The sequence below is a fragment of the Hemitrygon akajei genome, chromosome 30 (genome assembly GCF_048418815.1).
Source record: "Hemitrygon akajei chromosome 30, sHemAka1.3, whole genome shotgun sequence".
Classification (NCBI taxonomy): Eukaryota; Metazoa; Chordata; class Chondrichthyes; order Myliobatiformes; family Dasyatidae; genus Hemitrygon; species Hemitrygon akajei.
The window spans coordinates 43,203,561-43,230,272 of record NC_133153.1 but is presented as its reverse complement, the minus strand read 5'-3'; the positions used below and the strand labels follow the sequence as shown (position 1 = coordinate 43,230,272).

Here is a 26,712-nt window from a genome sequence, read left to right as displayed (position 1 = left end):
TCACAGGCTTTCATCAGACAGGGCGCCGAGTACGGGAGATGGGATGTAGGTGTACTTGAAGAACTGTTTACAGTTTTAGTCACCATGTTACGGGAAAGATGTGGTTAAACTGGAAAGAATGCAGAAGGGATTTACGAGAATGTGCCAGGACTAGATGGTCAGAGTAACAGGAGTGTTGGATAGTCACGGTCTCTATTCCTTGGAACAGAGGAGAATGAAGGGCGACCATATTGATATGTTTAAAATTATATTAAGGAGACGGCATCTGTCTTTTCCAAGGGCAGGGGAGATCAAGACCCAAAACGAGGGAGTAATTTTTAAAGTGAGAAGGGAAAGGGAAGCGGAGGGACAATATTTTTCACACAGAAGGTGGTGGTGGCCGAGGAAGTGGTCCAGGTAGGTACAATAGTATAATTTGGATCGGGACAGGCAGGGAAAGGGCCTGGACCTATTCCGGACTAAGTGTGGTCGGGCCAAAGACCCTGTATCTGTGCGGTGTTCCATGACTGTGGGAATGACTGGATAACAGATTCAATGCGTCATGAGGAGCGGCTCTTCGGAATTTTCAAACCCAGCAGTGACGGGGGGAGGGGTGAGTGTGGAGCGGCGACGGGGTGTTGTGGTTCCTGAGAGTGGGTCAGCCAACATTTTGGCGAAATGTCTGCAGGAGATAGTTAACTGTAGGTTCGAGTTACAGCGGCGCGGTTTAGGAGAAAGTGGGATCTCTCCAATAGAACTGGTCACTGAGAGTTCGGGAAATAAATGGGTAAAGTGAGCTTCGAGGGAGGGTTTTGTAATAAAAAATATTTCTTTATTTCTTTACACGAACAAGAGGCGCAGCTTTGCTCTGACTGGAGCGAGGCGCAGATGTGAATCTCTCAGGAATGCCTACGCGGTGGCATTTGCCGCCAGCTGTAGGTAGCGCGGACGGAGAGGTGTATATGCCCCTCCTGGAACATGATTAACTTTCCAACTGAACAAATTGTGTTTACAAATTGTGCCTCTTAAGTTTGAGCAACATTTGCTGAGCAAGGCTGTGGTGCAGGTCTGTTTTATTCCTGTCCCTGGTATTTACCAACGCCACTCAGCCGCTCTTATTTACATTCTCCCTGAATGGGAGATCCTGGAAGTGAGGTTAAGCTTACACTTTCTACAGCTTTTAACTTTTCTAAAAGTTTCCTCTGGGAATCGAGTCCCTGGGTGGAGGGCAAAGTTATTTTTAAAAATCCGGTAGCAGTTCTAGGTTTATAGAGTGAGAGGCGGGTTGTGTTGCGCAGGGTTAATTACCACAGGTCAGAGACGGAGCGGGCTGACAAAAGCTACGCATCTCAGCTTCAGTGGCAGGTTTAACTGATGGCATAGAAAGTCAGCAGAGAGCCGAGATGCCGAGATCTCACTGGCAGTCAGCTTGGCCACAGAGTTTGCGTTTGTGCATTTATATGCACATGTGTCTTCCACCGAAGAATCAGTCCAAGATGTGTCTCAGTATCTGGAGGCAGCGTTTGTTCCGTTACGAAAGCCTGCGCCAAATCCACCAGGAAATATTTAACGACAGCACCACTCGCTTGTAGAAAGTTTAAAGTACATTTATTATCGAAGTAATAATAGATGCCGTCAGATACGACACTGAGATTCATTTTCCTGTGGGCATTTACAGGAAAATAAGGAAATATAACATAATTTGTGAACAACTTCACATATAAAGGCTGACAAACAACCAATATGCAAAGTAAGAAAAACTGTGCAAATAGAAAGTACTGAGAACTGGAGTTGTAGAGTCCTTGAGAGTGAGTCTGTGGGCCCTGGAGTTGTGGTGAGTGAAGTTACCCACACTGTTCCTGAACCTGGTGGTGTGGGACCTGGTGGTCGAGGGGTAATAACTGTTCCTGAACCTGGTGGTGTGGGACCTGGTGGTCGAGGGGTAATAACTGTTCCTGAATCTGGTGGTGTGGGACCTGATGGTTGATGGGTAATAACTGTTCCTGAACCTGGTAGTATGGGACCTGATGGTCGAGGGGTAATAACTGTTCCTGAACCTGGTGGTGTGGGACCTGATGGTCGAGGGGTAATAACTGTTCCTGAACCTGGTGGTGTGGGACCTGATGGTCGAGGGGTAATAACTGTTCCTGAACCTGGTGGTGTGGGACCTGATGGTTGAGGGGTAATAACTATTCCTGAACCTGGTGGTGTGGGACCTGATGGTCGAGGGGTAATAACTGTTCCTGAACCTGGTGGTGTGGGACCTGATGGTCGAGGGGTAATAACTGTTCCTGAACCTGGTGGTGTGGGACCTGATGATTGAGGGGTAATAACTGTTCCTGAACCTGGTAGTATGGGACCTGATGGTTGTGGGGTAATAACTGTTCCTGAACCTGGTGGTGTGGGACCTGATGGTTGTGGGGTAATAACTGTTTCTGAACCTGGTAGTATGGGACCTGATGGTTGTGGGGTAATAACTGTTCCTGAACCTGGTGGTATGGGACCTGATGGTTGTGGGGTAATAACTGTTTCTGAACCTGGTAGTATGGGACCTGATGGTTGTGGGGTAATAACTGTTCCTGAACCTGGTGGTGTGGGACCTGATGGTTGAGGGGTAATAACTGTTCCTGAACCTGGTGGTGTGGGACCTGATGGTTGTGGGGTAATAACTGTTCCTGAACCTGGTGGTGTGGGACCTATGACTCCTGTACCTCCTACCCAATGAGAACAGACCTCACTGTGTCCAAGACCATCACTACACGTGCTAACCATAAGCCATGGATGATAGCGGAGGTGCATGCTCTGCTGAGGACCCGTGACTCCACTTTCAGAGCAAACAACAAGGCAGCCCTAACAACAGCAAGGGCCAAACTGTCCCGAGCCATCAGAGGGGCAAAGAGTGCACATGCCCAGCGAATCCACAGCCACTTCCAGGACAGCGGTGACACGAGGCGCATGTGCAAGGGCATTCAGGACATCACCAACTACAGGGCAACATCTCCTGCCTGTACTGGTGATGCCTCCTTCTCAGATGCGCTGTATAACTTCTACGCCCGGTTTGAGGTGGAAAATGACGTGGCGGTGAGGAAGTCCACCCCTCCTCCAAATGAACAGGTGCTGTGTCTCACCGTGGCCGATGTGAGGAGAATCCTGTGCAGGGTCAACCCACAGAAGGCTGCTGGACCAGACAATATTCCTGGTAGAGTGCTTAGAGGATGTGCAGACCAGCTAGCAGATGTTCTCACTGACATCTTCAACATCTCCCTGAGCAACGCCATCGTTCCAACGTGCATCAAGGCCGCCACCATCATCCCCGTGCTGAAGAAGTCTTCAGTATCCTGCCTCAATGACTACCGTCCCGTTGCACTCACATCCATCATCATGAAGTGTTGAGAGGCTCGTCAGGAGGCATATCAAGACCCTGCTGCCCCCCTCAATGGACCTCCTGCAGTTTGCGTACCGTCCCAACTGCTCAACAGATGACGCCATTGCCATCACCCTCCACCTGGCCCTAACCCACCTGGACAAAAAAGACATGTACGTTCGAATGCTGTTCATAGACTTCAGTTCAGCATTCATCACACCTCCCTCTGCAACTGGATCCTAGACTTCCTGACTGGGAGACCTCAGTCAGTCCAGATCAGAGGCAGCATCTCCAACACCATCACACTGAGCACGGGGGGCTCCCCAGGGCTGTGTGCTCAGTCCACTGCTGTTCACTCTGCTGATCCACGACTGTGCTGCAACACACAGCTCGAACCACATCATCAAGTTCACCAATGACACGACTGTGGTGGGTCTCATCAGCAAGAACAACGAGTCAGCTTACAGAGAGGAGGTGCAGTGGTTAATGGACTGGTGCAGAGCCAACAACCTGTCTCTTAATGTGAACAAAACAAAAGAGATGGTTGTTGACTTCAGGAGTACGGAGTGACCACTCCCCGCTGAACATCGACGGCTCCTCGGTAGAGATCATAAAGAGCACCAAATTTCTTGATGTTCACCTGGCGGAGAATCTCACCTGGTCCCTCAACACCAGCTCCATAGCAAAGAAAGCCCAGCAGCGTCTCTACTTTCTGTGAAGGCTGAGGAAAGTCCATCTCCCACCCTCCATCCTCATCACATGCTACAGGGGTTGTATTGAGAGCATCCTGAGCAGCTGCATCACTGCCTGGTTCAGAAATTGCACCATCTCGGATCGCAAGACCCTGCAGCAGATAGTGAGGTCTGCTGAGAAGATCATTGAGGTCTCTTTTCCTGCCATCACGAACTTTTACACTACACGCTGCATCCGCAAAGGAAACAGCATTATGAAGGACCCCACGCACCCCTCATACAAACTCTTCTCCCTCCCGCAATCTGGGAAAAGGCACCGGAGCATTCGGTCTCTCACGACCAGACAATGTAACAGTTTCTTCCCCCAAGCTATCAGACTCCTCAATACCCAGAGACTGGACTGACACCAACTTACTGCCCTCTACTGTGCCAATTGTCTTGTTTATTATTTATTGTAATGCCTGCACTGTTTTGTGCTCTTTATGCAGTCCTGGGTAGGTCTATAGTCTAGTGTAGTTTTTTTTCTGTGTTGTTTTCACGTAGTTCAGTGTAGTTTTTGTACTGTTTCATGTAGCATCATGGTCCTGAAAAACGTTGTCTCGTTTTTACTGCGTACTGTACCAGCAGTTATGGTCGAAATGACAATAAAAAGTGATTTGACTTGACTTTAGAGCGTGCTCTGGATGGGGCTGGGGGTCTTTGATGATTCACGTTGTTCTCTTGTGACAGCGCTCTGTGTAAATATTCTCAGTGGTGGGGAGGGCTTTACCTGTGAAGGACTAGTCTGTATCCACTGCTTTTTGTAGGATTTTCCATTCCAGGCAATTGGTGTTTCCATATGATGCAGCCAGTCAGTATTCTCTCCACTACACATCTATGCAAGTTTGACAAAGTTTTAGGTGAAATCTTTATGATGGCACTTATGTGTTGTTACCTTTTACAGAAACTTGTTCAAAGGAATCCCACAGAATAAAATGAAGCTTGACACCAAGCTGCAATGGAGATGATTGTAATGGGGAAGGGGCAAGGAGCCTTGGGGTTTTTGTAATGGGGAAGGGGCAAGGAGCCTTGGGGATTTTGTAATGGGGAAGGGGCAAGGAGCCTTGGGGGGGGTTTGTAATGGGGAAGGGGCAAGGAGCCTTGGGGTTTTTGTAAAGGGGAAGGGGCAAGGAGCCTTGGGGGGGGTTTTGTAATGGGGAAGGGGCAAGGAGCCTTGGGGTTTTTGTAATGGGGAAGGGGCAAGGAGCCTTGGGGGGGGTTTTGTAATGGGGAAGGGGCAAGGAGCCTTGGGGTTTTTGTAATGGGGAAGGGGCAAGGAGCCTTGGGGGGGGTTTTGTAATGGGGAAGGGGCAAGGAGCCTTGGGGTTTTTGTAATAGGGAAGGGGCAAGGAGCCTTGGGGGGGGTTTTGTAATGGGGAAGGGGCAAGGAGCCTTGGGGTTTTTGTAATGGGGAAGGGGCAAGGAGCCTTGGAGTTTTTTGGCATTTTTAGTGGAGTGGTTAAACCAAGTAAGTGATTGGAAGGGGGGAGAACTGGGAAGGAGGGTGTTGCATAGGGCACATTCACAGATCTTGAGTTGGGTCACTGACACCCTGTCCCGCTGTCCTTCCTGTGGCTGGGATGAGCCAGTACCCTGCCCATGTGGAGTGTGAGAGGTTGCAGCTCCTGTCTGAGTATCTGAAGTGGCTCCTCCAGTTCTGGCAGCAGATCAGCTTCACGTCCCTGATCACTGGTCACCCATTGAGGACGGATGACGGCCGTTTGGGTGAGCCCCTCGTAGACCTGCTCCTGGGCCTGACCAAACTGGCCATTCATGGGTCCAGAGGGCAGTTGAGGGCTCTTCTTGAGCCGACTGTGGTAAACTATGTATACCTGTCTGGGCACGCCCCTCTGCTGACTGCTCCTGTGACTCCTCCCACAGACCCCTGTATAAAGGCGATTGGGGCACTGCTCCTCCCTCAGTCTCTGAGATGTCGTGCTCCCTTTTCACAGTTAATAAAAGCCTATCGTTCACTTCCAGTCTCCTAGAGTTATTGATGGTGCATCACTGACTGGCTGCCCTTCATGCCTCAGTGTCCCTGGAGAAGGGGTGTGCCTCTATGGTGGGGAGGTTCTGGGAACGGTGGGGCCCGCAGGGGCTCAAGTGTAATTGTATTTAAATTTGAAAATGTAAATGAGGTTCTGCAGATGCTGGAAATCCAGAGCAACACACAAAATGCTGGAGGAACTCAGCAAGTCTGGCAGCCATGGCAACGAAGTGGTTAGGGAGACACTATTACTGCTGAGAATGTTGTGAGTTCAGAGCTCAATTGTACACCCTCCCCATGGAATGCGTGGGTTCCAGGAGTTCCCGTTTCCTCCCCCAGTCCAGAGGTGTACTGGGTCGGTTAATTGGTCATTGTAAATTGTCCCATGATTCGGCTAGGGTTAAATCGGGGTTGTGGGAGCATTGCTGGGGTGGTGTGGTTCAAAGGGCCGGGGGGCCATCTCTGTGATGTATTACCAAAAAATCTCATATAGAAAGTTGAAGTGAAGCAGATCTCCTGTTCTGAAAGGACTTCCATTGCTGGCCATCTCCATCTCTCCACTCTCTGTCCTGATGCGCCTGAAATGGCGGCCACCCCTCTGCCCGCTGGGATGCTGCTGACCCTCTGGTCTCGCCCAGTTACAGCCATGTGACCAACTAGCCTACTAACCCATATGTCTTCGAATGTAGGAGAAAACCAGAGCAGCTGGAGGAAATCGACGCGACCTTGGGGATAAGGTACAAACTCCTCACAGAAAGTGATAGGTCAAGTGCAAGGTTTTGCAACCAGGGTAGGTCTCACACAGTGAACGGTCGGGCACTGAGGAGTGTGGTAGAACAAAGGACTCTGGCAATTATTCATTGAAAGTGGCGTCACACATCGATGTATTGAGTAACAGAAGATGGGATGTTATGTTGAAGTTGTCTAAGACATTGGTGAGGCCTAATTTGGAGTATGGTGTGCAGTTCTGGTCACCTACCTACAGGAAAGTGTAAGCAAGATTAAAAGAATGCTGAGAAAATTTGCAAGGATGTTGCTGAGTCTGAAGGACCTGAGTTATAAAGATAGATTGAATAGGTTAGAACTGTATTCTTTAGAATGTAGAAGATTGAGAGAACATTTGATAGAAATATACAAAATTATGAGGGGTATTGGATAGGGTAATTGCAAACAGGTTTTCCCACTGAGGTTGAGTGGGACTACAACCAGAGGTCATGGGTTAAGGGTGAAAGGTGAGAAGTTTAATGGGAACTTGAGGGGAAACTTCTGCTCTCAGAGAGTTGTGAGTGTGTGGAATCTTCCAGCACAAGTGGTGGGTGCAAACTCAATTTCAACGTTTGAGAAGCTTGGGCAGGACAGGGGTCCCTGAAGTACTTTGTTCACCGGCTGATGCACTGACGTCTGATTTTAGGACAAAGTCTTAAAGTAAAGTTTTAAAAATCAAGTGCAGAATCCCATGTGTTTACAGGAAATTAAAGAAATACATTAGAATTAATGAAAAACTATACATAAACAAGGCCTGACAAACACCCGATGATGTGCAAAAAAAGACCAATATGACAGAGCAGTCAGCCTGCGATCACAAGACAGGGCATCAGTACAGAGGCAGAGGTAGACATGTATTTGACATAATAATGTGAGTGGCAGAATTGGCATGAATTTAACAGGTCATGTTTGACAAACATGTAGAGCTTATAACTATCTGAATGACTTAGGGAAGGTTTCCAAACAAAAGATGCCAGAGAAATTAGTTCAATAAAACTAGGGCACACAGCTTTGACTGTGATGTACTGGGTTGGTATGGTATGGCTGATATGGTCGTGGAGTAGTTAGTGTAACATTATTACAGCGTCAGTGACCCAGGTTCCACCGCCTGTAAGGAGTTTGTACGTTCTCCCCGTGACTGTGTGGGTTTCCTCCGGGTGCTCTCATTTCCTCCCACAGTCCAAAGACATATGGGATAGGGTTAAAAAGTTCTGAACATGTTACGTTGGTACCAGAAGCATGCCGACATTTGCAGGCTGCCCCCAGCACATCCTCAGACTATGTCGGTACTTGGCCAAACGACACATTTCACTGCGATGAGGAAACCTGCAGATGCAGGAAATCCAAATTACACGAAATGCTGGAGGAACTCAGCAGGCCAGGCAGCACCTGTGGGAAAGAGGACAGTTGACATTTCAGACTGAGACACCTCATCAGACTGGAGAAGAAAGACGAGGGGTCAGAGTGAGGTGGGGGATGGGAGGAGGCAGAGACGCTTTGGGGGTCGGTTGTTCGCGAGCTGTATCAGTGATATGGTGAGAACATCCCAGCATGCTGCGTGCCGAATCAAGGCAGGTCGGAGTCTGGGCTGAGCTAAGGGATGAAGGGAGGGAACTCATGGATATACCCGTAGGCTCAGAGACTGCAGAGGCAGGGTGGGAGGAATGGACTGTATGCCCCTCGTATTGTTCTGTTTTTAGCATTATGTATTCTATTGTTTTCCCTCCACTACTACCTCAACGTGCAGTCCATTATTTACCTCCTGTACCTAATAAAGTGGTCTCTGAGTGTGTGTTCACAGTCTTCTGCTGCTGTTGCCCGTCCACTTCAAGGTTCGATGTGTTTTGCATTCAGAGATGCTCTTGTGCACGCCACTGTTGTAACGTGTGGTTATTCAACCTTAGCAGCTTGAACCAGTCTGGCCATTCTCCTCTGACCTCTCTCATTAACAAGGTGCTTTCACCCACAGAATTGCCACTCACTGGGTACTTTTGTTTTTCGCACCATTCTCTGTAAACTCTACCGACTGTTGTGTGTGAAAATCCCAGGAGATCAGCAGTTTCTGAGATACTCAGACCACCCTGTCTGGCACCAACAATCATTCCATGGTCAAAGTCACTTCAATCACATTTTTACCCCATTCTGATGTTTGGTCTGAACAACAACTGAACCTCTTGACCATGTCTGTGTGCCTTTATGCATTGAGTTGCTGCCACGTGATTGGCTGATGAAATATTTGCATTAACGAGCAGGTATTATGGGGTAGCTACTGAAGTAGCCACTGCGTGTACTGGTTTATAAGATTGCTCTGGCGAGCAGGCAGATAAAGCTGCTCTGTCTCTCAGGCGTGTCTAGATTCTTTAATGTCATTTCCAGTACACGAGTGAAAAGCTCCTACTCTGGATCCGATGCAGCACAGAAAAACCACTCGGGTAAAGAACGCAATAGAAATGTAGAAAACCTACAGCACGTTACAGGCCCTTCGGTCCACAACACTGTGCCGAACATGCTCTTCCTTTAGAAATTACCTAGGGTTACATATAGCCCTCCACTTTTTCTAGATAATAGACAGTAATAAACAAAAGGTAAATGTAAATACATCAGATTGATTGTCCATAAAGTAACACTAGGCACAGGGGACTCCAACAGGCAATGATGGTGGTGGTTTGGGGTGTGTTGGTGGGTGGAGCTGTGGACCAGCCTTACTACTTGGGGAAAGTAACTGTTTTTGAGTCTGGTGGTCCTGGTGTGGATGCTATGTAGCCTCCTCCCTGATGGAAGGGGGACAAATAGTCCATGAGCAGGGTGGGTGGGATCCTTCATGATGTTACTGGCCCTTTTCCAGCACCTTCTTGCACACATGTCCCTGATTGTGGGTTGGCTGGTGCTGGTGATGTGTTGGGCAGATTTGACCTCCTGGTGTTGAGCCACAGAGCAGTGACCAGACCATGTTGGGATGCATTTTGCTTTATCTGAAACACTGACGTAGAGGGGTGTGTGTTGTCTGAAGTCTCCGTACCGTGCGGTGAGATGTGGCTTGTTACATCTGCCCTGGAAACACGGACTGACAGATGCCAGAGCTGCTGACGTCAGGTGTAGGGGGTGAGCTTCCCTCATGGACTTCAGCCGGCTCAAAGTTCACAGCATTTATTATCAAACTGTGTATCCGTTACCATGTGCTGCTTTCTTGCAGGCAATTTACAGGATAAACAAAATATGAAAATAGATAATTTTTTGAAAGATGAGGAAGTGAGGCTGAGTGGATTTCCTTCTTGTTCTGACTTTGTTTAGAGAAATACAATAGAATTTACAAAACTTTAATGCAAAGACCATCAAACAATGTCAAAAAGACACTGTGCAAATACAGAAAGACTACTGGGAACTTCAGTTTGTGAAGAGTCCCTGAAACTGAGTCTGTAGGATCAGAGAATCAGTTCAGAGCTGTGGGTGGTGAAGTTATCCACGTCAGTTCATGCTCGTAAGGGTAATAACTCTTCGTTAACCTGTGGCCCTTTTCTATTGACGGGTATCGATGTTTCCATACCAGGCCGTGATTTTACCAGTTTGGATACCGTACATCTCTAGAATTTTGTCAAAAGTTTTTGGTAGCATGCTGAATCTATACAGGTCTGTAAGAAAGCAGGGACTAAGCACATGGGCTGGTGATATTGAACCACCCGCACTGGTGTTCCACTCGGAGTAGATGGCCTACTGCAGGAGGGACTGAGCAGGGGGCATTTTTTAAGTAGTGGGAAACTGCAAGGTGCTGGTGTTTGGAGGGACCTGTGTTTCCCTGTATACACTTGACAAATGTAGGGCAAAAATAAGCAAAACCTTTGACTGAAGAGGAAGTGGCTACAAGCATAAAGACACTTGAAAGGTCAGGCCATCCAAGGGAAGGAAGGATGTACTTGTGACTGAGGGAATGCTCTGACTTTACAGCGTTTATGTAGTCCATCATAGGGAAAGCCCCCCCACCACTGAGCCCAGTTACATGAAACAGGAAAGCAGTGTCCATCAACAGGGACCCCCACCACCCAGGCCATGTCTCTTCTTGCTGCTGTCATCAGGAAGAAGGTACAAGATCCCAAGGACCTGCACCACCAGGTTCAGGAACAGTTATTGCTCCTCACACATCAGGCTCGTGAACAAAAGGGGATAATCACTCATTTGCCCCATCCCTGAGACGATCCCACAAGCAACACTCTCACTGTAATTATTCTTTATCCTTTTATGTCATGTTCTCGTTATTTATTGCTATTTATTTATATTTGCATTTGCACACTTCGTTGTCTTCTGCACTCTGGTTGATCATTCATTGATCCTGTTTAGTTATTAATCTATAGACTTGCTGAGTATGCCCATAGAGAAATGAATCTCAGGTCGTATATGGTGACATATAGCATATGTACTTGAATATGAATTTATTCTGAACTTTGAGATTGAGAGAGAGCAGGACGACACGCTAGTGTAGTGTTTAGTGTAACACTTTATAATAGCAGTTCGGCTGCCACTACTGACTGTCGGGAGTTTGTACATTCACCCCGTGACCACATAGTTTTCCTCTGGGAGCTCGGGTTTCCCCCCCCCACAAAAATGTATGAGTTAAGTTGTGGGCAGGCTGTGTTGGTAACAATTGTGGGCTGCCGCCAGCACAAACTCAGGCCCGTTTCTCACCAATACAAATGATGCATGGCATTGTACGTTTCTATGTACGCGTGACAAATGAGAAACACCAACCCTCTGATTTCCAGCATTCCAATGACTCCCGCTTTTACTGAGAGAGACACAGTGAGGGTCAGTGTGAGGGGTGGAGATCGGGCCAGGTGAGGGTCAGTGTGAGGGGTGGAGATCGGGCCGGGGTGAGGGTCAATGTGAGGGGTGGAGATCGGGCCGGGGTGAGGGTCAGTGTGAGGGGTGGAGATTGGGCCAGGGTGAGGGTCAGTGTGACGGGTGGAGATCGGGCCGGGGTGAGGGTCAGTGTGACGGGTGGAGATCGGGCCGGGGTGAGGGTCAGTGTGAGGGGTGGAGATCGGGCCGGGGTGAGGGTCAGTGTGAGGGGTGGAGATCGGGCCGGGGCGAGGGTCAGTGTGAGGGGTGGAGATCGGGCTGGGGTGAGGGTCAGTGTGAGGGGTGGAGATCGGGCAGGGTGAGGGTCAGTGTGAGGGGTGGAGATCGGGCAGGGTGAGGGTCAGTGTGAGGGGTGGAGATCGGGCCGGGGTGAGGGGTGGAGATGGGGCCGGGTGAGGGTCAGTGTGAGGGGTGGAGATCGGGCCGGGGCGAGGGTCAGTGTGACGGGTGGAGATCGGGCCGGGGCGAGGGTCAGTGTGAGGGGTGGAGATCGGGCCGGGGTGAGGGTCAGTGTGACGGGTGGAGATCGGGCCGGGGTGAGGGGTGGAGATCGGGCCGGGGCGAGGGTCAGTGTGACGGGTGGAGATCGGGCCGGGGCGAGGGTCAGTGTGAGGGGTGGAGATCGGGCCGGGGTGAGGGTCAGTGTAACGGGTGGAGATCGGGCCGGGGTGAGGGGTGGAGATCGGGCCGGGGTGAGGGTCAATGTGAGGGGTGGAGATCGGGCCGGGGTGAGGGTCAGTGTGAGGGGTGGAGATTGGGCTGGGGCGAGGGTCAGTGTGAGGGGTGGAGATCGGGCCGGGTGAGGGGTGGAGATCGGGCCGGGCGAGGGTCAGTGTGACGGGTGGAGATCGGGCTGGGGTGAGGGTCAGTGTGAGGGGTGGAGATCGGGCCGGGTGAGGGGTGGAGATCGGGCCGGGCGAGGGTCAGTGTGAGGGGTGGAGATCGGGCCGGGGTGAGGGTCAGTGTGACGGGTGGAGATCGGGCCAGGTGAGGGTCAGTGTGACGGGTGGAGATCGGGCCGGGGTGAGGGTCAGTGTGACGGGTGGAGATCGGGCCAGGTGAGGGTCAGTGTGACGGGTGGAGATCAGGCTGGGGCGAGGGTCAGTGTGAGGGGTGGAGATTGGGCCGGGTGAGGGTCAGTGTTAGGGGTGGAGTTCGGGCCGGGTGAGGTGAGGGTTGGGAAAGGGATGTGGTGGAGAATGAGGGACATTAGTTGTGTTGACTGTTTGTCTGCTACTGGTTCAACAGGATCATCGCTACCACTCAGATGCAGCCAACAGATGCGAGGAAAGCTTTTCCCTGCTTCGACGAGCCTGCGATGAAAGCCACCTTCGCCATCAGGCTGATGCACGATGAAAACCACACCGCTCTGTCCAACATGCCGATGACTGGTAAACATGCACAGAGGAAGCTGGGGCTGTCAAAAACAACTGTATTAGCATTGACACACAAAACTGTGCAAAAGTCTTAGATACACGTCTAGCTGGGGTGGCCGAGACTTTTGAACAGTACTATATTTATCAATGTAGGGCAGAGAGCAAATTTGCAAATTTGGCTGGAGCAAAGGATGCTGGGAAGGGTATTTGGTCAATCTCGGACCTTGGGAAGGGTCAGAAAAGGTCACCAATCTCAGGAAGGGTCTTCTGTTGTTTTGGGACTCAGGCAAAAGAAAGGTCTTTGGTCAACCTGAGACCTCAGGAAGGGTCATCAATATCAGGAAAGGTCTTTGGTCAATCTCGGACTTCAGGAAGGGTCATCAATATCAGGAAAGGTCTTTGGTCAATCTCGGACCTCAGGAAGGGTCATCAATATCAGGAAAGGTCTTTGGTCAATCTCGGACCTCAGGAAGGGTCATCAATATCAGGAAAGGTCTTTGGTCAATCTCGGACCTCAGGAAGGGTCATCAATATCAGGAAAGGTCTCTGGTCAATCTCGGACCTCAGGAAGAGTCATCAATATCAGGAAAGATCTCTGGTCAATCTCGGACCTCAGGAAGGGTAATCAATATCAGGAAAGGTCTCTGGTCAATCTCGGACCTCAGGAAGGGTCATCAATATCAGGAAAGATCTCTGGTCAATCTCGGACCTTGGACAAAGGAGGCCTCAGAACTGGTCTGCGATGTGCCTTTGGGCAACTGCCCTGCCCTGTGACCATTATTTCAGTGTTTCCTTCAGCTTCCTGTCAATGTAGATTCCTGTCAGTGAAGAGCAGCAATGAACACGGTATTTAAATGTTATTTGGCCTGGGTGTTAAGTACTTCCTGTAAAAATTGTCCACTGCGTTGGGCCATAGGAGCAGGAAGGTGTTGTGAAGCCTGAATCTGTGTGGGACTGCCTACTGGACAACGTTCCTTCTGCTGGGAGAGGCTGAGGAGTACGTTGTCCATCTGCGGATAGTGAGCATAGAGTCATAGCGCACTGCAGTGCAGAAACAGGCCCTTCAGCCCATCTAGTCCATTCTCAACTATTCTACCTAGTCCCATCATCCTACATTGGGACCGGCACCCGCCTTGTCCCTCCCATCCATGTGTGTACCCAAACCTTTGCAATCGAGTTTGGGTCCAGCACTTCCACCTATGTTTGCAATCTACTGTACACTGCCGCTGTTGCGAAAAGCTAATTAACATGAGACCATAAGACATAGGAAATGAATGCCATTCAGCCCATCAAGTCTGCTCTGCCATTCCATCACAACTGATTTATCATCCCTCTCAACCCATTCACCTGCCTTCTCCCTGTGACCTTTGACATCCCAGCTAATCAAAAGTCTGTCAACCTCCATTTTAAATATACTCAGTGTCATAGCTTCCACAAAGAATTCCACGGATTTAGCACCCTCTGTCTAAAGAAATTCCTCCTCTTTCTGTTCCCGTTGTTGTCCTTGTCCATTCTCCCCATGACCGTGTGAGTTTCCTCTGGGTGCTCCGGTTTCCTCCCACAGTCAAAGGCGTACAGGTTGATTGGTCATTGGTACCTGTCCTGATTAGGCGTGGGTTAAATCTGATATCTGTGTGGTGTGTCTGGAAGGGCTGGTTCTGCAGTGTATCTCTACATAAATAAATACACAGACAGACAGGCATCCCTCTGGTCCTAGACTCCCCCACTACAAGAAACATCCTCTCCACATCGACTCTATTCTAGGCCTTTCAATATCAATGCTATTTCCTCTTCCACACCCCACCCCCCCAGCAAGTACAGGCCCAGAGCCATCAAACTCTCCTCATTGATAACTCTTTTATTCCCAGGATCATACCTTTAATTTTCCTGCTATTTATGCCCTGCGTGCTTCTGTCCATGAACTCCTCAGCTACTTCTGTGTTTAAATCAAATTTCTCCTGAGTTGCCCAGGGCCAGCCAGCCTGATCAACCTTTCGTCGTAAGACAACCCATTTCTGGTGGTTCACCGTCTGACAACAATGGCCAGAAATCTGTGCAGGACGGTTTTCTTTTTGAAGTGGAAAAGGCGTTGCTGCAGTGGTATGAGTCATCGTCACAACAGGGGTAGTAGTGGATTCTTCTGTGCCCTGATCCCTCTTCTGAATGCTGTTCCTACCACAATGCTCCATGTAGCTGTGCTCAAAGGTGGCAAGGCCTTTACCCCAATGGAGTACTTTGTTTTCAGAGTTTAATGATTACAGCCTGTATCTGAACTAAAAGTTATATGAAGCCGGAGCAATAACAACTTTTAAAAAACCGTTGGACAGATTGGGAAGATTTAGAAGGTTATGGGCAATTGGGAAAATAAAGTCAGTGATGGGCCGAAGGGCCTGTTCTGTGTTCTGTCTCACAATGATTTGGGGTGGACACAATAATATGAGCAGTATGTAATCAGTTGGTTATTGTCTCTAAACCAAGAGATTTTGCAGATGGTGGAGGAACTGAGCAGGTCAGGCTGCACGTCATAAACAGTTGACATTTCAGGCCGAGACCCTTCATCAGGACTTGCTGTTCCTGTTCTACCTCTAGCACCAAATGATTTTATTTAGATGCCAGCTGAGACTGGTGATGTAATTTTTGTGTTTATTCCACTTTGTGTAATGTTGAAACGTTCTCAGGACGGGACTAAATGCCTTTTCTTCCTTTACAGGAAATACATCCATGATTATTGATAAGGTCAAGTGGTACAATGTCTCCTTTGAAACAACTCACAAGATGTCCACGTACCTTCTGGCTTTTATTGTTTGTGACTTTGATAATGTGGAGGAAATTTCAAATGGAACTCTGGTAAGGGATCAGAACACATGAGCGTTTCTAATCAGAATCCGTGAGCGTTTCTAATCAGAACCCGTGTGCGTTTCTAATCAGAACCCGTGAGCGTTTCTAATCCGAACCCGTGTGCGTTTCTAATCCGAACCCGTGTGCGTTTCTAATCAGAACCCGTGTGCGTTTCTAATCCAAACCCGTGTGCGTTTCTAATCAGAACCCGTGTGCGTTTCTAATCAGAACCCGTGAGCGTTTCTAATCAGAACCCGTGTGCATTTCTAATCAGAACCCGTGAGCGTTTCTAATCCGAACCCGTGTGCGTTTCTAATCAGAACCCGTGTGCGTTTCTAATCAGAACCCGTGAGCGTTTCTAATCCGAACCCGTGTGCGTTTCTAATCCGAACCCGTGTGCGTTTCTAATCAGAACCCGTGAGCGTTTCTAATCCGAACCCGTGAGCGTTTCTAATCAGAACCCGTGAGCGTTTCTAATCAGAACCCGTGTGCGTTTCTAATCAGAACCCGTGAGCGTTTCTAATCCGAACCCGTGTGCGTTTCTAATCAGAACCCGTGTGCGTTTCTAATCAGAACCCGTGAGCGTTTCTAATCCGAACCCGTGTGCATTTCTAATCAGAACCCGTGAGCGTTTCTAATCAGAACCCGTGAGCGTTTCTAATCCGAACCCGTGTGCGTTTCTAATCAGAACCCGTGTGCGTTTCTAATCAGAACCCGTGAGCGTTTCTAATCAGAACCCGTGTGCGTTTCTAATCCGAACCCGTGTGCGTTTCTAATCAGAACCCGTGTGCGTTTCTAATCCAAACCCGTGTGCGTTTCTAATCAGAACCCGTGAGCGTTTCTAATCAGAACCCGTGTGCGTTTCTAATCAGAACCCGTGAGCGTTTCTAATCAGAACCCGTGTGCATTTCTAATCAGAACCCGTGAGCGTTTCTAATCCGAACCCGTGTGCGTTTCTAATCAGAACCCGTGTGCGTTTCTAATCAGAACCCGTGAGCGTTTCTAATCCGAACCCGTGTGCGTTTCTAATCAGAACCCGTGTGCGTTTCTAATCAGAACCCGTGAGCGTTTCTAATCCGAACCCGTGAGCGTTTCTAATCAGAACCCGTGAGCGTTTCTAATCAGAACCCGTGTGCGTTTCTAATCAGAACCCGTGAGCGTTTCTAATCCGAACGCGTGTGCGTTTCTAATCAGAACCCGTGTGCGTTTCTAATCAGAACCCGTGAGCGTTTCTAATCCGAACCCGTGTGCATTTCTAATCAGAACCCGTGAGCGTTTCTAATCAGAACCCGTGAGCGTTTCTAATCCGAACCCGTGTGCGTTTCTAATCAGAACCCGTGTGCGTTTCTAATCAGAACCCGTGAGCGTTTCTAATCAGAACCCGTGTGCGTTTCTAATCCGAACCCGTGTGCGTTTCTAATCAGAACCCGTGTGCGTTTCTAATCCAAACCCGTGTGCGTTTCTAATCAGAACCCGTGAGCGTTTCTAATCAGAACCCGTGTGCGTTTCTAATCAGAACCCGTGAGCGTTTCTAATCCGAACCCGTGAGCGTTTCTAATCAGAACCCGTGTGCGTTTCTAATCAGAACCCGTGAGCGTTTCTAATCCGAACCCGTGTGCGTTTCTAATCCGAATCCGTGAGCGTTTCTAATCCGAACCCGTGAGCGTTTCTAATCCGAACCCGTGTGCGTTTCTAATCAGAACCCGTGAGCGTTTCTAATCAGAACCCGTGTGCGTTTCTAATCCGAACCCGTGTGCGTTTCTAATCAGAACCCGTGAGCGTTTCTAATCCGAACCCGTGTGCGTTTCTAATCCGAACCCGTGTGCATTTCTAATCAGAACCCGTGAGCGTTTCTAATCAGAACCCGTGTGCGTTTCTAATCAGAACCCGTGTGCGTTTCTAATCAGAACCCGTGAGCGTTTCTAATCCGAACCCGTGAGCGTTTCTAATCCGAACCCGTGTGCGTTTCTAATCCGAACCCGTGTGCGTTTCTAATCAGAACCCGTGAGCGTTTCTAATCCGAACCCGTGAGCGTTTCTAATCCGAACCCGTGAGCGTTTCTAATCAGAACCCGTGTGCGTTTCTAATCAGAACCCGTGAGCGTTTCTAATCCGAACCCGTGAGCGTTTCTAATCAGAACCCGTGAGCGTTTCTAATCCGAACCCGTGAGCGTTTCTAATCCGAACCCGTGAGCGTTTCTAATCCGAACCCGTGAGCGTTTCTAATCCGAACCCGTGTGCGTTTCTAATCAGAACCCGTGTGCGTTTCTAATCAGAACCCGTGAGCGTTTCTAATCAGAACCCGTGTGCGTTTCTAATCAGAACCCGTGAGCGTTTCTAATCAGAACCCGTGTGCGTTTCTAATCAGAACCCGTGTGCGTTTCTAATCCGAACCCGTGAGCGTTTCTAATCCGAACTGTGTGCGTTTCTAATCCGAACCCGTGTGCGTTTCTAATCAGAACCCGTGAACGTTTCTAATCCGAACCCGTGAGCGTTTCTAATCCGAACCGTGTGCGTTTCTAATCCGAACCCGTGAGCGTTTCTAATCAGAACCCGTGTGCGTTTCTAATCAGAACCCGTGAGCGTTTCTAATCAGAACCCGTGTGCGTTTCTAATCCGAACCCGTGAGCGTTTCTAATCCGAACCCGTGTGCGTTTCTAATCCGAACCCGTGAGCGTTTCTAATTCGAACCCGTGAGCGTTTCTAATCCGAACCCGTGTGCGTTTCTAATCAGAACCCGTGTGCGTTTCTAATCAGAACCCGTGAGCGTTTCTAATCCGAACCCGTGTGCGTTTCTAATCGGAACCCGTGAGCGTTTCTAATCCGAACCCGTGAGCGTTTCTAATCCGAACCCGTGTGCGTTTCTAATCCGAACCCGTGAGCACATCTACTGCTGTTTTCCTGAGGCTGAGGATTGGTCTATCAGATGAGGGATAAAGATGGCTTTTTCCTGGTACAGGTTTGATGGCAGCATTTGAGAAATTTGGATGGGTACATCAATGGGAAGGGTATGATCCTGGTGTAGGTGGATAGAACTAGGCAGATAAATAGCTCAGCACAGACTGGATGGGCTGAAGGGCCTGTTTCTGACTCTAAATTCCACCTGCCCATCATTGAGCATCTGTAGCCCATGACCACTGTCCTCTCTGTCAACTCCAATGTCTGTGTCTGCTGCAAATTTACCCATCCCCTGATTCCCGGAACAGCTCCCATCCCCACTGACATTGTCTCCATTTTATTAGGAATCGAGTACTGCATTTTTCTTCCTCCTGGTGTCATGTGGGATGGATTCTAATTCTCTGTTTTCTCTCTCCCAACTTTTTTGAAATAGTGAGTTTGCCTGCTGTCCACCTGTGCAAACTGTTCTGGCCTCTGTAGAGTTTTAGAAACTAACAGTTAGTTATACCACTCACTTCCTTCAAAGTGTTGGTTTGCAGGACAGCTGTGTGTGAAGGGTTTTTCATCTTTCAGTCTCATTTCTTTTTCTATGGCAACCAGGGTTTGTAAGTTAATTTTTTTGTTGTATTTTTAAAAATCTGGTGGCTCTTTCTTCCTTTAGCGAAGACATGAATAACAGATTTGTTTAATTTCTTTACTGTCTCACCGAGACTAGGTTCACTTTCATCACATGATGCTGACAGTTGGGGCAGAATTGGTCCAGTCTCTTCACCCCCCCCCCCCACAAATCGTCTATTCCTCCACCACCCCTTGCTCCTTGATCCACAGATCCCTGGTGACTGTGAAGGAACACAATTTGCCATTCCCTTTCATTCCTGCTCTCTGCCAGTAACCTGAAACCATCAGCTCTAATTCAGTACAGTGAATATTGACTCTCATCTCTGTTAGGACACAGAGCAGCTTCAGCAAATGAACAGGCCCTTCAGCCCACAATGTCTGTGCCAGCACCATTCTAACTTAATCCATTCTGTATCTCCCCACTGCTCATGCACCTTTCTAAATGCCTGTTACATAACGATGGTGACTGTCTCCAGCAACGCCCCAGTACCACATTCCCTGTGCTTAAACTTTCTCCCTCTCACCTTAATGCTCACCCTCTGATATTTGACATTTCAACCTTGCGTTAAAGACCGACTGTCTACCCCATCAATGTATCCTTATAATCTATAAACTTCTACACCTGTGGCTGAGAAGACAACCGGGTTTGATCAACCTCTCCGTACAGCCTGCCACCTCCAGTCCAGGCAGCATTCCGGTGAACCTCCCTGCATCTGTGACCTGAACTGAACACATTCCTACAGCTTCAGCTTCACCGAAGTGTCACACAGCACTTCCTGCCTCTTGTACTCAGCACCGTCAGAGAGATCTCCTGAGCAAACAGATGCTGGGCCAGGTTTAATATCACCGGCATATGTAAATTTGTTAATTTTGCGGCAGCAGACCATTGCAATACATGATAAAAGAGAGAATATTAGTGAGGTAGTGTTCATGGGTTCAATGTCCACCCAGAATTCAGACAGTAGAGGAGAAGAAGCTGTTCCTGAATCACTGAGTGTGTGCCTTTGGGCTTCTGTACCTCCTTCCTGATGGTGACAATGGGAAGAGGGCGTGTCCTGGGTTGTTAGGTCCTTAATAATGGACGCCACCTTTTTGAGGCATTGCTCCCTAAAGATGTCCGAAGGCTAGCGTGTCTGATGGAGCTGACCAAGTTTACAACTCTGTGGCTTACTTCGGTCCTGTGCAGTAGCCCCCCCTCGCCTCCTGCCCCATACCAGACGGTGATGCAGCCTGTCCGAATGCCCTTTGTGGTACATCTGTAGAAGTTTGAGTGTTTTGGGTGACAAACTAAATCTGCTCAAATTCCTAATGAACTATAGTTGCTGTCTTGCCTTTTTTATAGCTGCATTGATGTGTTGGGACCAGGCTAGATCCTCGGATATCAACTCCCAGAAACTTGAAATTGTTCTCTCTCTCCACTTCTGAGCCCTCTGAGGATTGGTTTGTGTTCCCTTGACTTACCTTTCCTGGTCCACAACCAGCTCTTCCGTCTTACTGACGTTGAGTGCCAGGTTGTTGCTGCGACACCACTCCACTAGCTGGTATATCTTGCTCCTGTACACCCTCTCGTCTCCATCTGAGATTCTCCAGAAATGGCAATGCTGTAGTGAGTCTTGCGATTCGTTCACAGGACAGCCGTGGAATCTCAGCGCTTTGATAGACTGTTTTGGATAAATTCTGACCACCATCACAAATCACTAACAAAGCCCAGCAAAGTGGAACTTTACATTTCTCGTGAAGCAGCTGGTTTTGAAAACACAAGTTGTTCATGTTTGCTCATGGCGAGCAACTTTGTGCACGATACAAGTAAATTGTCCGTGGTCTCAAGCTGAAGTGTGAGATGAAATATGCACTTTGCGTCCACTCACCTCGTAGTGTGTGGCAATACATCTTTGCTTTGTGCTTTGAGTGGATACATCTCACATGCCCCATCCTATTACAAGTGTGAGATGATTGATAGCCGTGGCGGAATGGAGAAGGTGAAAGATCACTTCGAAGAGTCATTGGTCAGTTTGATTGCGAAGTTGTTAGCCTTATTCGAAGGTCCTTCAATCTGCGCCTGCTGAGGTCACTGAATGCGTTTGCGAGGCTGGTACCTACCGGGGCTTCTACGCAGCCAAACGCTGTTGGCCACTGCTGGCATTATTTGTTCAATGTTAACAGATTGAAAAGTGTTGATAATTGGGAAGTTTTGTAGGCTGTATATATGGAGTGAGAGTCTGTGCTGTTGATTCGGTGTTCATTCTGAAGGAATTTCCCATTACTTTTGTGATTGATGCTGCTTACAGGGTACTTGCTGTGAAGCGAAACACCTAGCACATTATTCTTCCACCATTTGATATGTTTTAGATCCGTATTTGGGCTCGAAAGGCTGCGATCGCTGAAGACCAGGGCTCTTACGCTCTGAATGTTACTGGACCAATCCTCACATTTTTTGAATCTTACTACCAAGTTCCCTACCCACTCCCGAAGTCAGGTATCGTTTGCACAATCGAGCATTCTTTGCATATTTTTAATGCAATGCCTTTAATGTTATTTGAGCTGTTGGTTAATTACAGCGTGGGACAAAATGAAAAACTCTGAGGCCTGGGTTTGAAATTCAGGATTTGGAATGAGGGGGAGGAGGTGTAAATTGAAACCAAGGCCCAGGGTGAGGGGAGAGAAGGTCGAAGCAGCAAGTGAAGCTTGCAATGTAGGTCGCTGCTCAAGGTGTGGTCTCATCTGCAGGCTGTGAGCTGGGCGCGTGCTTGCGGAATGCCTTTGCTATCCTGAAGTTCAGCCTGCTCCACCCCCAATTCCCCGGCCGAACTCTCCACCTACGGCACTGACTGTTGGAAAACAAGCCCTGTGCAGGCCCCAGGAGCTGTGGAGTTCACAGCAAGGCAAGGGTTAAGACGATGTCCAGGCAAAGACAGCCTACAGATAGTGTGCAGTCAACCCAGTCAAGAGAAGTCTTTGAAGAACATAGTTTCCCTTTTTTAACAAAGTTATAAAAGTTTACTTACATCACAAATACACAAGGTACAGACATTCAGTATTAACAAGACAGTGAGTACACTCAAATTAAAATATGGTTACTACTGTCTATTAAACAGTCAATACCCTGAGGGCAAGTACTGCTCCCATCCTGTCTCGTAGGCCGACCACAGCAGGGGACCAGAGTTTAAGGTAATGTCAAGCCAAGGACAGTTCTCACAGAAAATGTGCGAACAGTGTGGGCAAAGGGGCCTCTCAGCATCACAGCTTTCCTTTACACAGCAAGGGACTGGAGCCAGGGAGCAGACCGAGATAAGATAGTGATACCAGTGAAGAACTGGGAGTGATTATTGGTTGGGTAGTCTGAAGTATTTCTGGTCTTTAACATGGGGGTTCTATAGGCTATTATTCCTCGGCTATCGCAGTGCAGTTGGTGATGGATCACAGTTACGGAAGATGAACATACACAAGGTTACCGATTGCTGAATATCTGAATTGTGAACTTCTGTATAAAAAGCAAACACGAGGAAATCTGCAGATGCTGGAAATTCAAACAACACACACAAAATGCTGGTGGAACACAGCAGACCAGGCAGCATCTATAAGGAGAAGCACTGTCGACATTTTGGGCTGAGACCCTTCGTCAGGACCCTTCTCCCTATAGATGCTGCCTGGCCTGTTGTGTTCCACCAGCATTTTGTGTGTGTTTTCTGTATAAAAATGCCATTTTGTCGCTCAGACTTCACAGCAGCGTGGTGACAGGCCGATCGGTGTGTGCAAGTAAAGCAGATGAGTGAGTTTTCAGAGTCAGTAATTGCGGTGACAGAATGACATCTCCCTCCCCAGTCCGCGTTCTTTCCTTTTCTCAGCAATAACCACAGGCTCAAGGCTGCATTTTGGGTATTCACAAGTGCAGGGAGGGTAGCAAGGTGGAGGGGCATTGAGAGAATGTCTCTCTGAGGCCATTTCACATCACTGGTTTTACACTTACTCCTTTCTGCCAGTTCCACTCTCCCTCCGTCCAGTGACACCCTTCGTTCCCCTCCCATCCCAGTGACACCCCTCATTCCACTCCCCTAGTAACACCCCTCGTTCCACTACCACCAGTGTCAGCCCTCGTTCCACTCCCCCAGTGCCAACCCTCATTCCACTCCCCCAGTTCCAACCCTCGTTCCACTCCCCCCAGTGTCAACCCTCGTTCCACTCCCCCCAGTGTCACCCCTCATTCCACTCCCCCCAGTGTCAACCCTCGTTCCACTCCCCCAGTGTCAACCCTCGTTCCACTCCCCCCAGTGTCACCCCTCGTTCCACTCCCCCAGTGTCAACCCTCGTTCCACTCCCCCCAGTGTCACCCCTCAATAAGAGCACAATAAACAATATTAGACATGATGCTTGTGTACATAGACAGATTGTCTGTACGTAAGGTGATGCTGGGCACAGGAGCATCTGAACACAAGTTGATTTTGAGGGGAAGTAATAAAGTAATGGTGGAAGGTGTGGAGGGATGAGTTAGTGGGTATAGTTGTCGATGAATATCCCGTTAGAATCCTGTTTGACTGTAGGGTCAATTTTCTGTTAGAATATTGTTTGACTGTAGGGTCAATATTCTGTTAGAATATTGTTTGACTGTAGGGTCAATTTTCTGTTAGAATATTGTTTGACCGTAGGGTCAATATTTCCCTTTAGGATCCTGTTTGACCGTAGGGTTAATATCCCGTTAGGATCCTGTTTTACGGTATGGTCAATATCCTGTAGGGTCAATATTGATAGGTACCAGATAACAAGTATACACGATAGACTGCTACAGCACAGGAATAAGCCTTTCAGCCTGTTATATTGTGTTGAATTAGTAAGTAAATGTCTGATTAAACTAATTCCTCCTGCCTACCCATGCTCCATGTCCCTCCATTCTATGCCTATAGAATGGCTGAATGACTTTCATATATCAGAACGGGCTACTATTGACAGAAGATGGGATGTTATGTTAAAATTATGTAAGGTCTAATCTGGAGAATTGTGTGTTGTTCTGATCACCCACCTACAGGAACGATATCAATAATATTGAAAGAGTGCAGAGAAAATTCAGAAGGATTTTGCCCAGACTTGAGGACGTGTTTTTGGGAAAGGTTGTGTAGGTTAGGACTTTATTCCCTAGAGTGTGGGAGAATGAGGGGAGATTTGATAGAGATGTCCAAAACCATGTGGGGTATAGATAGGGGTGATGACTGGAGATGCGTCTCAACCAAAGGAGGTGTAAGGTGGTCGTATCATATCACAAGTCCTGGTTATTCAGCCACTGATGCCGGGTAGATAATCTCTGAGAGTATTGATAATGGCTGGGGGGATCTCACCCGACTTGTAAAGGCACTGCCCAGAAGCAGCAATGGTAAACCAGTTTGGTAGAAAAATTTACCAAGAACAAATGAGACCATGGTTACCTGCGGCATATGACGCATCCCATGATGACAGATAGATAGATAGAGTAAATGCAAGCAGGCTTTTCTCCACTGAGGTTGGATGAGATTAGAACCAGAGACTATGGGTTAAGGGTGAAAGGTGAAATGTTTAAGAGGAACCTGAGAAGGACATGCTCACTGGCAAAGTCAATCTTTGAGAGAAGTAGATGGATGGGAGGGGTATGGAGGGTTGTGATCTGGGTAAGGTAGATGGGACAAAGCAGAATAACAAGTCAACATGGTCTAGAGAGACTAAAAGTTCTGTGAGTGTGTGGTAATGCTCTATGGCTCTTCATGTGCCTGTCAGAGAGGCTTTTAAACACACCTCTCGTATCTACCTTACCCAACTACCCCAGGCACTCTGTGGAAAACTTTGCCCCGAATATCTCCTTTGAACCCACCCCCCTCACCTTAAATGCATGCCCCTGGTGTTAGACATATTGACCCTGGAGGAGAAAGATATCAGCTCTCTACTCTACCTGTGCCTCTCATAAGCTTGCGTCTGGTCTTCTCTCTGCCTCAGCCACTCCACAGAAACCAGGTCGAGATTTTCCAACCTGTCCTTATCGCAATTGCTCTCCAACCTGGGTGGCATCTTGCTCCCTGCCCAAAGCCCCCGCACTCTTCCTGTAACGGGGTGGCCAGACCTGAATGCTCACTCCAGGTGCAGCCCGGAGTCCCGAGTATCAGTCAGTGGAATGAGAATTGCTAACCCCCTCACACCCAGCTTCGCTGTTTGATGTTCCAACAGATCAGATTGCGCTCCCGGATTTCAACGCTGGTGCAATGGAGAACTGGGGCCTGGTCACGTACCGGGAGACAGCCCTGCTGTACGACCCGTTGCTGTCTTCCAACGGCAACAAGGAGCGTGTGGTGACGGTCGTCGCACATGAACTTGCCCACCAGGTACCAACGTGTCAACCCACTGAAGACTGTGATCTGCAGTACAACATCCACCCAACATGCACAGGCTCTCGCTCCCTGATGAGGGAAAAAGGGGTGTCCCCCTTTCACAGCGAGGGGGCATAACAAAACACCGGTTTAAGGTGTTAAACTGTTGAGCTGCTTGCCCCCCCCACCCCGAGTCCTGAGACCTGAGAATTGGTGACGATCTCTCACCCACCAATGAGAGAGAGAGCGCGACTCACCGAGTACAGAACCTCCGGCGGCTGATCCGCTGCTCCCGGTGTTCCATTCTCCCCCGCGACACCTCAGTCAGCAGCACCGGTTTAGAATCAGTCCGTCCACACGGCTGCGGAACCCCCGCACCCCGAAGGGGCCCTTGTCTCCTGGGTCGTGCCTTTGGCACATCAAAAAGCAGCTGGCCGTGTGCCCCCAGGAGCAGGTCCCACCACCGTGAGGAACCAGAGTTTGAGTGTAACTCCTCAACAGAACCCCGTCCACCCTGAAAGGCAAAAGGAGACACACCAAAGGTAGAAATTAAGCTGTTTTTGTAAATGAGCTCGAAGGAGGTGTAATTTAGCACCATCCTGACTCCACCTTCTGGTCTGAGGGACGGTGCGTACGGATTGTTCCAGAATCGCTCTGCTAATTCTTACTCACTAATTTTAACCTTTGTTTCAGTGGTTTGGAAATCTTGTGACTCTTAAATGGTGGAATGACCTGTGGCTGAACGAAGGCTTTGCCACATACGTTGAATATCTGGGAGCTAATTACGCCGAACCGTCGTGGAACATAGTAGGTGGTTTGGTCAACACTTGCAAAATGCCGGAGGAACTCGGCAGTTCGGTCAGCGTCTATGGAGGGGAATAAGCAGTCGATAACTTCGGGTTGAGACCCTTCATAGACAATAGACAATAGGTGCAGAAGTAGACCATTTGGCCCTTCGAGCCTGCACCGCCATTCTGAGATCA

General features: G+C 48.7%; 1 protein-coding gene across 2 annotated transcripts in view; it reads left to right on the top strand.

Annotated features, from left to right (window-relative positions):
• Positions 1-26,712, top strand: part of LOC140718698 (aminopeptidase Ey-like) — a 60,448-nt gene that overhangs the window by 1,733 nt on the left and 32,003 nt on the right. The window contains exons 1-6 of one of the 2 annotated variants that reach the window (XM_073032754.1): positions 140-396; positions 12,926-13,068; positions 15,764-15,900; positions 21,756-21,882; positions 25,590-25,744; positions 26,423-26,536. In XM_073032754.1, coding sequence (XP_072888855.1) covers positions 155-396; positions 12,926-13,068; positions 15,764-15,900; positions 21,756-21,882; positions 25,590-25,744; positions 26,423-26,536 — 918 coding nt within the window. In that variant the 5' untranslated portion in view covers positions 140-154. Of the gene's footprint in view, positions 1-139; positions 397-12,925; positions 13,069-15,763; positions 15,901-21,755; positions 21,883-25,589; positions 25,745-26,422; positions 26,537-26,712 lie in introns of those variants that run through there. The other variant, XM_073032753.1, reaches the window with a different exon arrangement.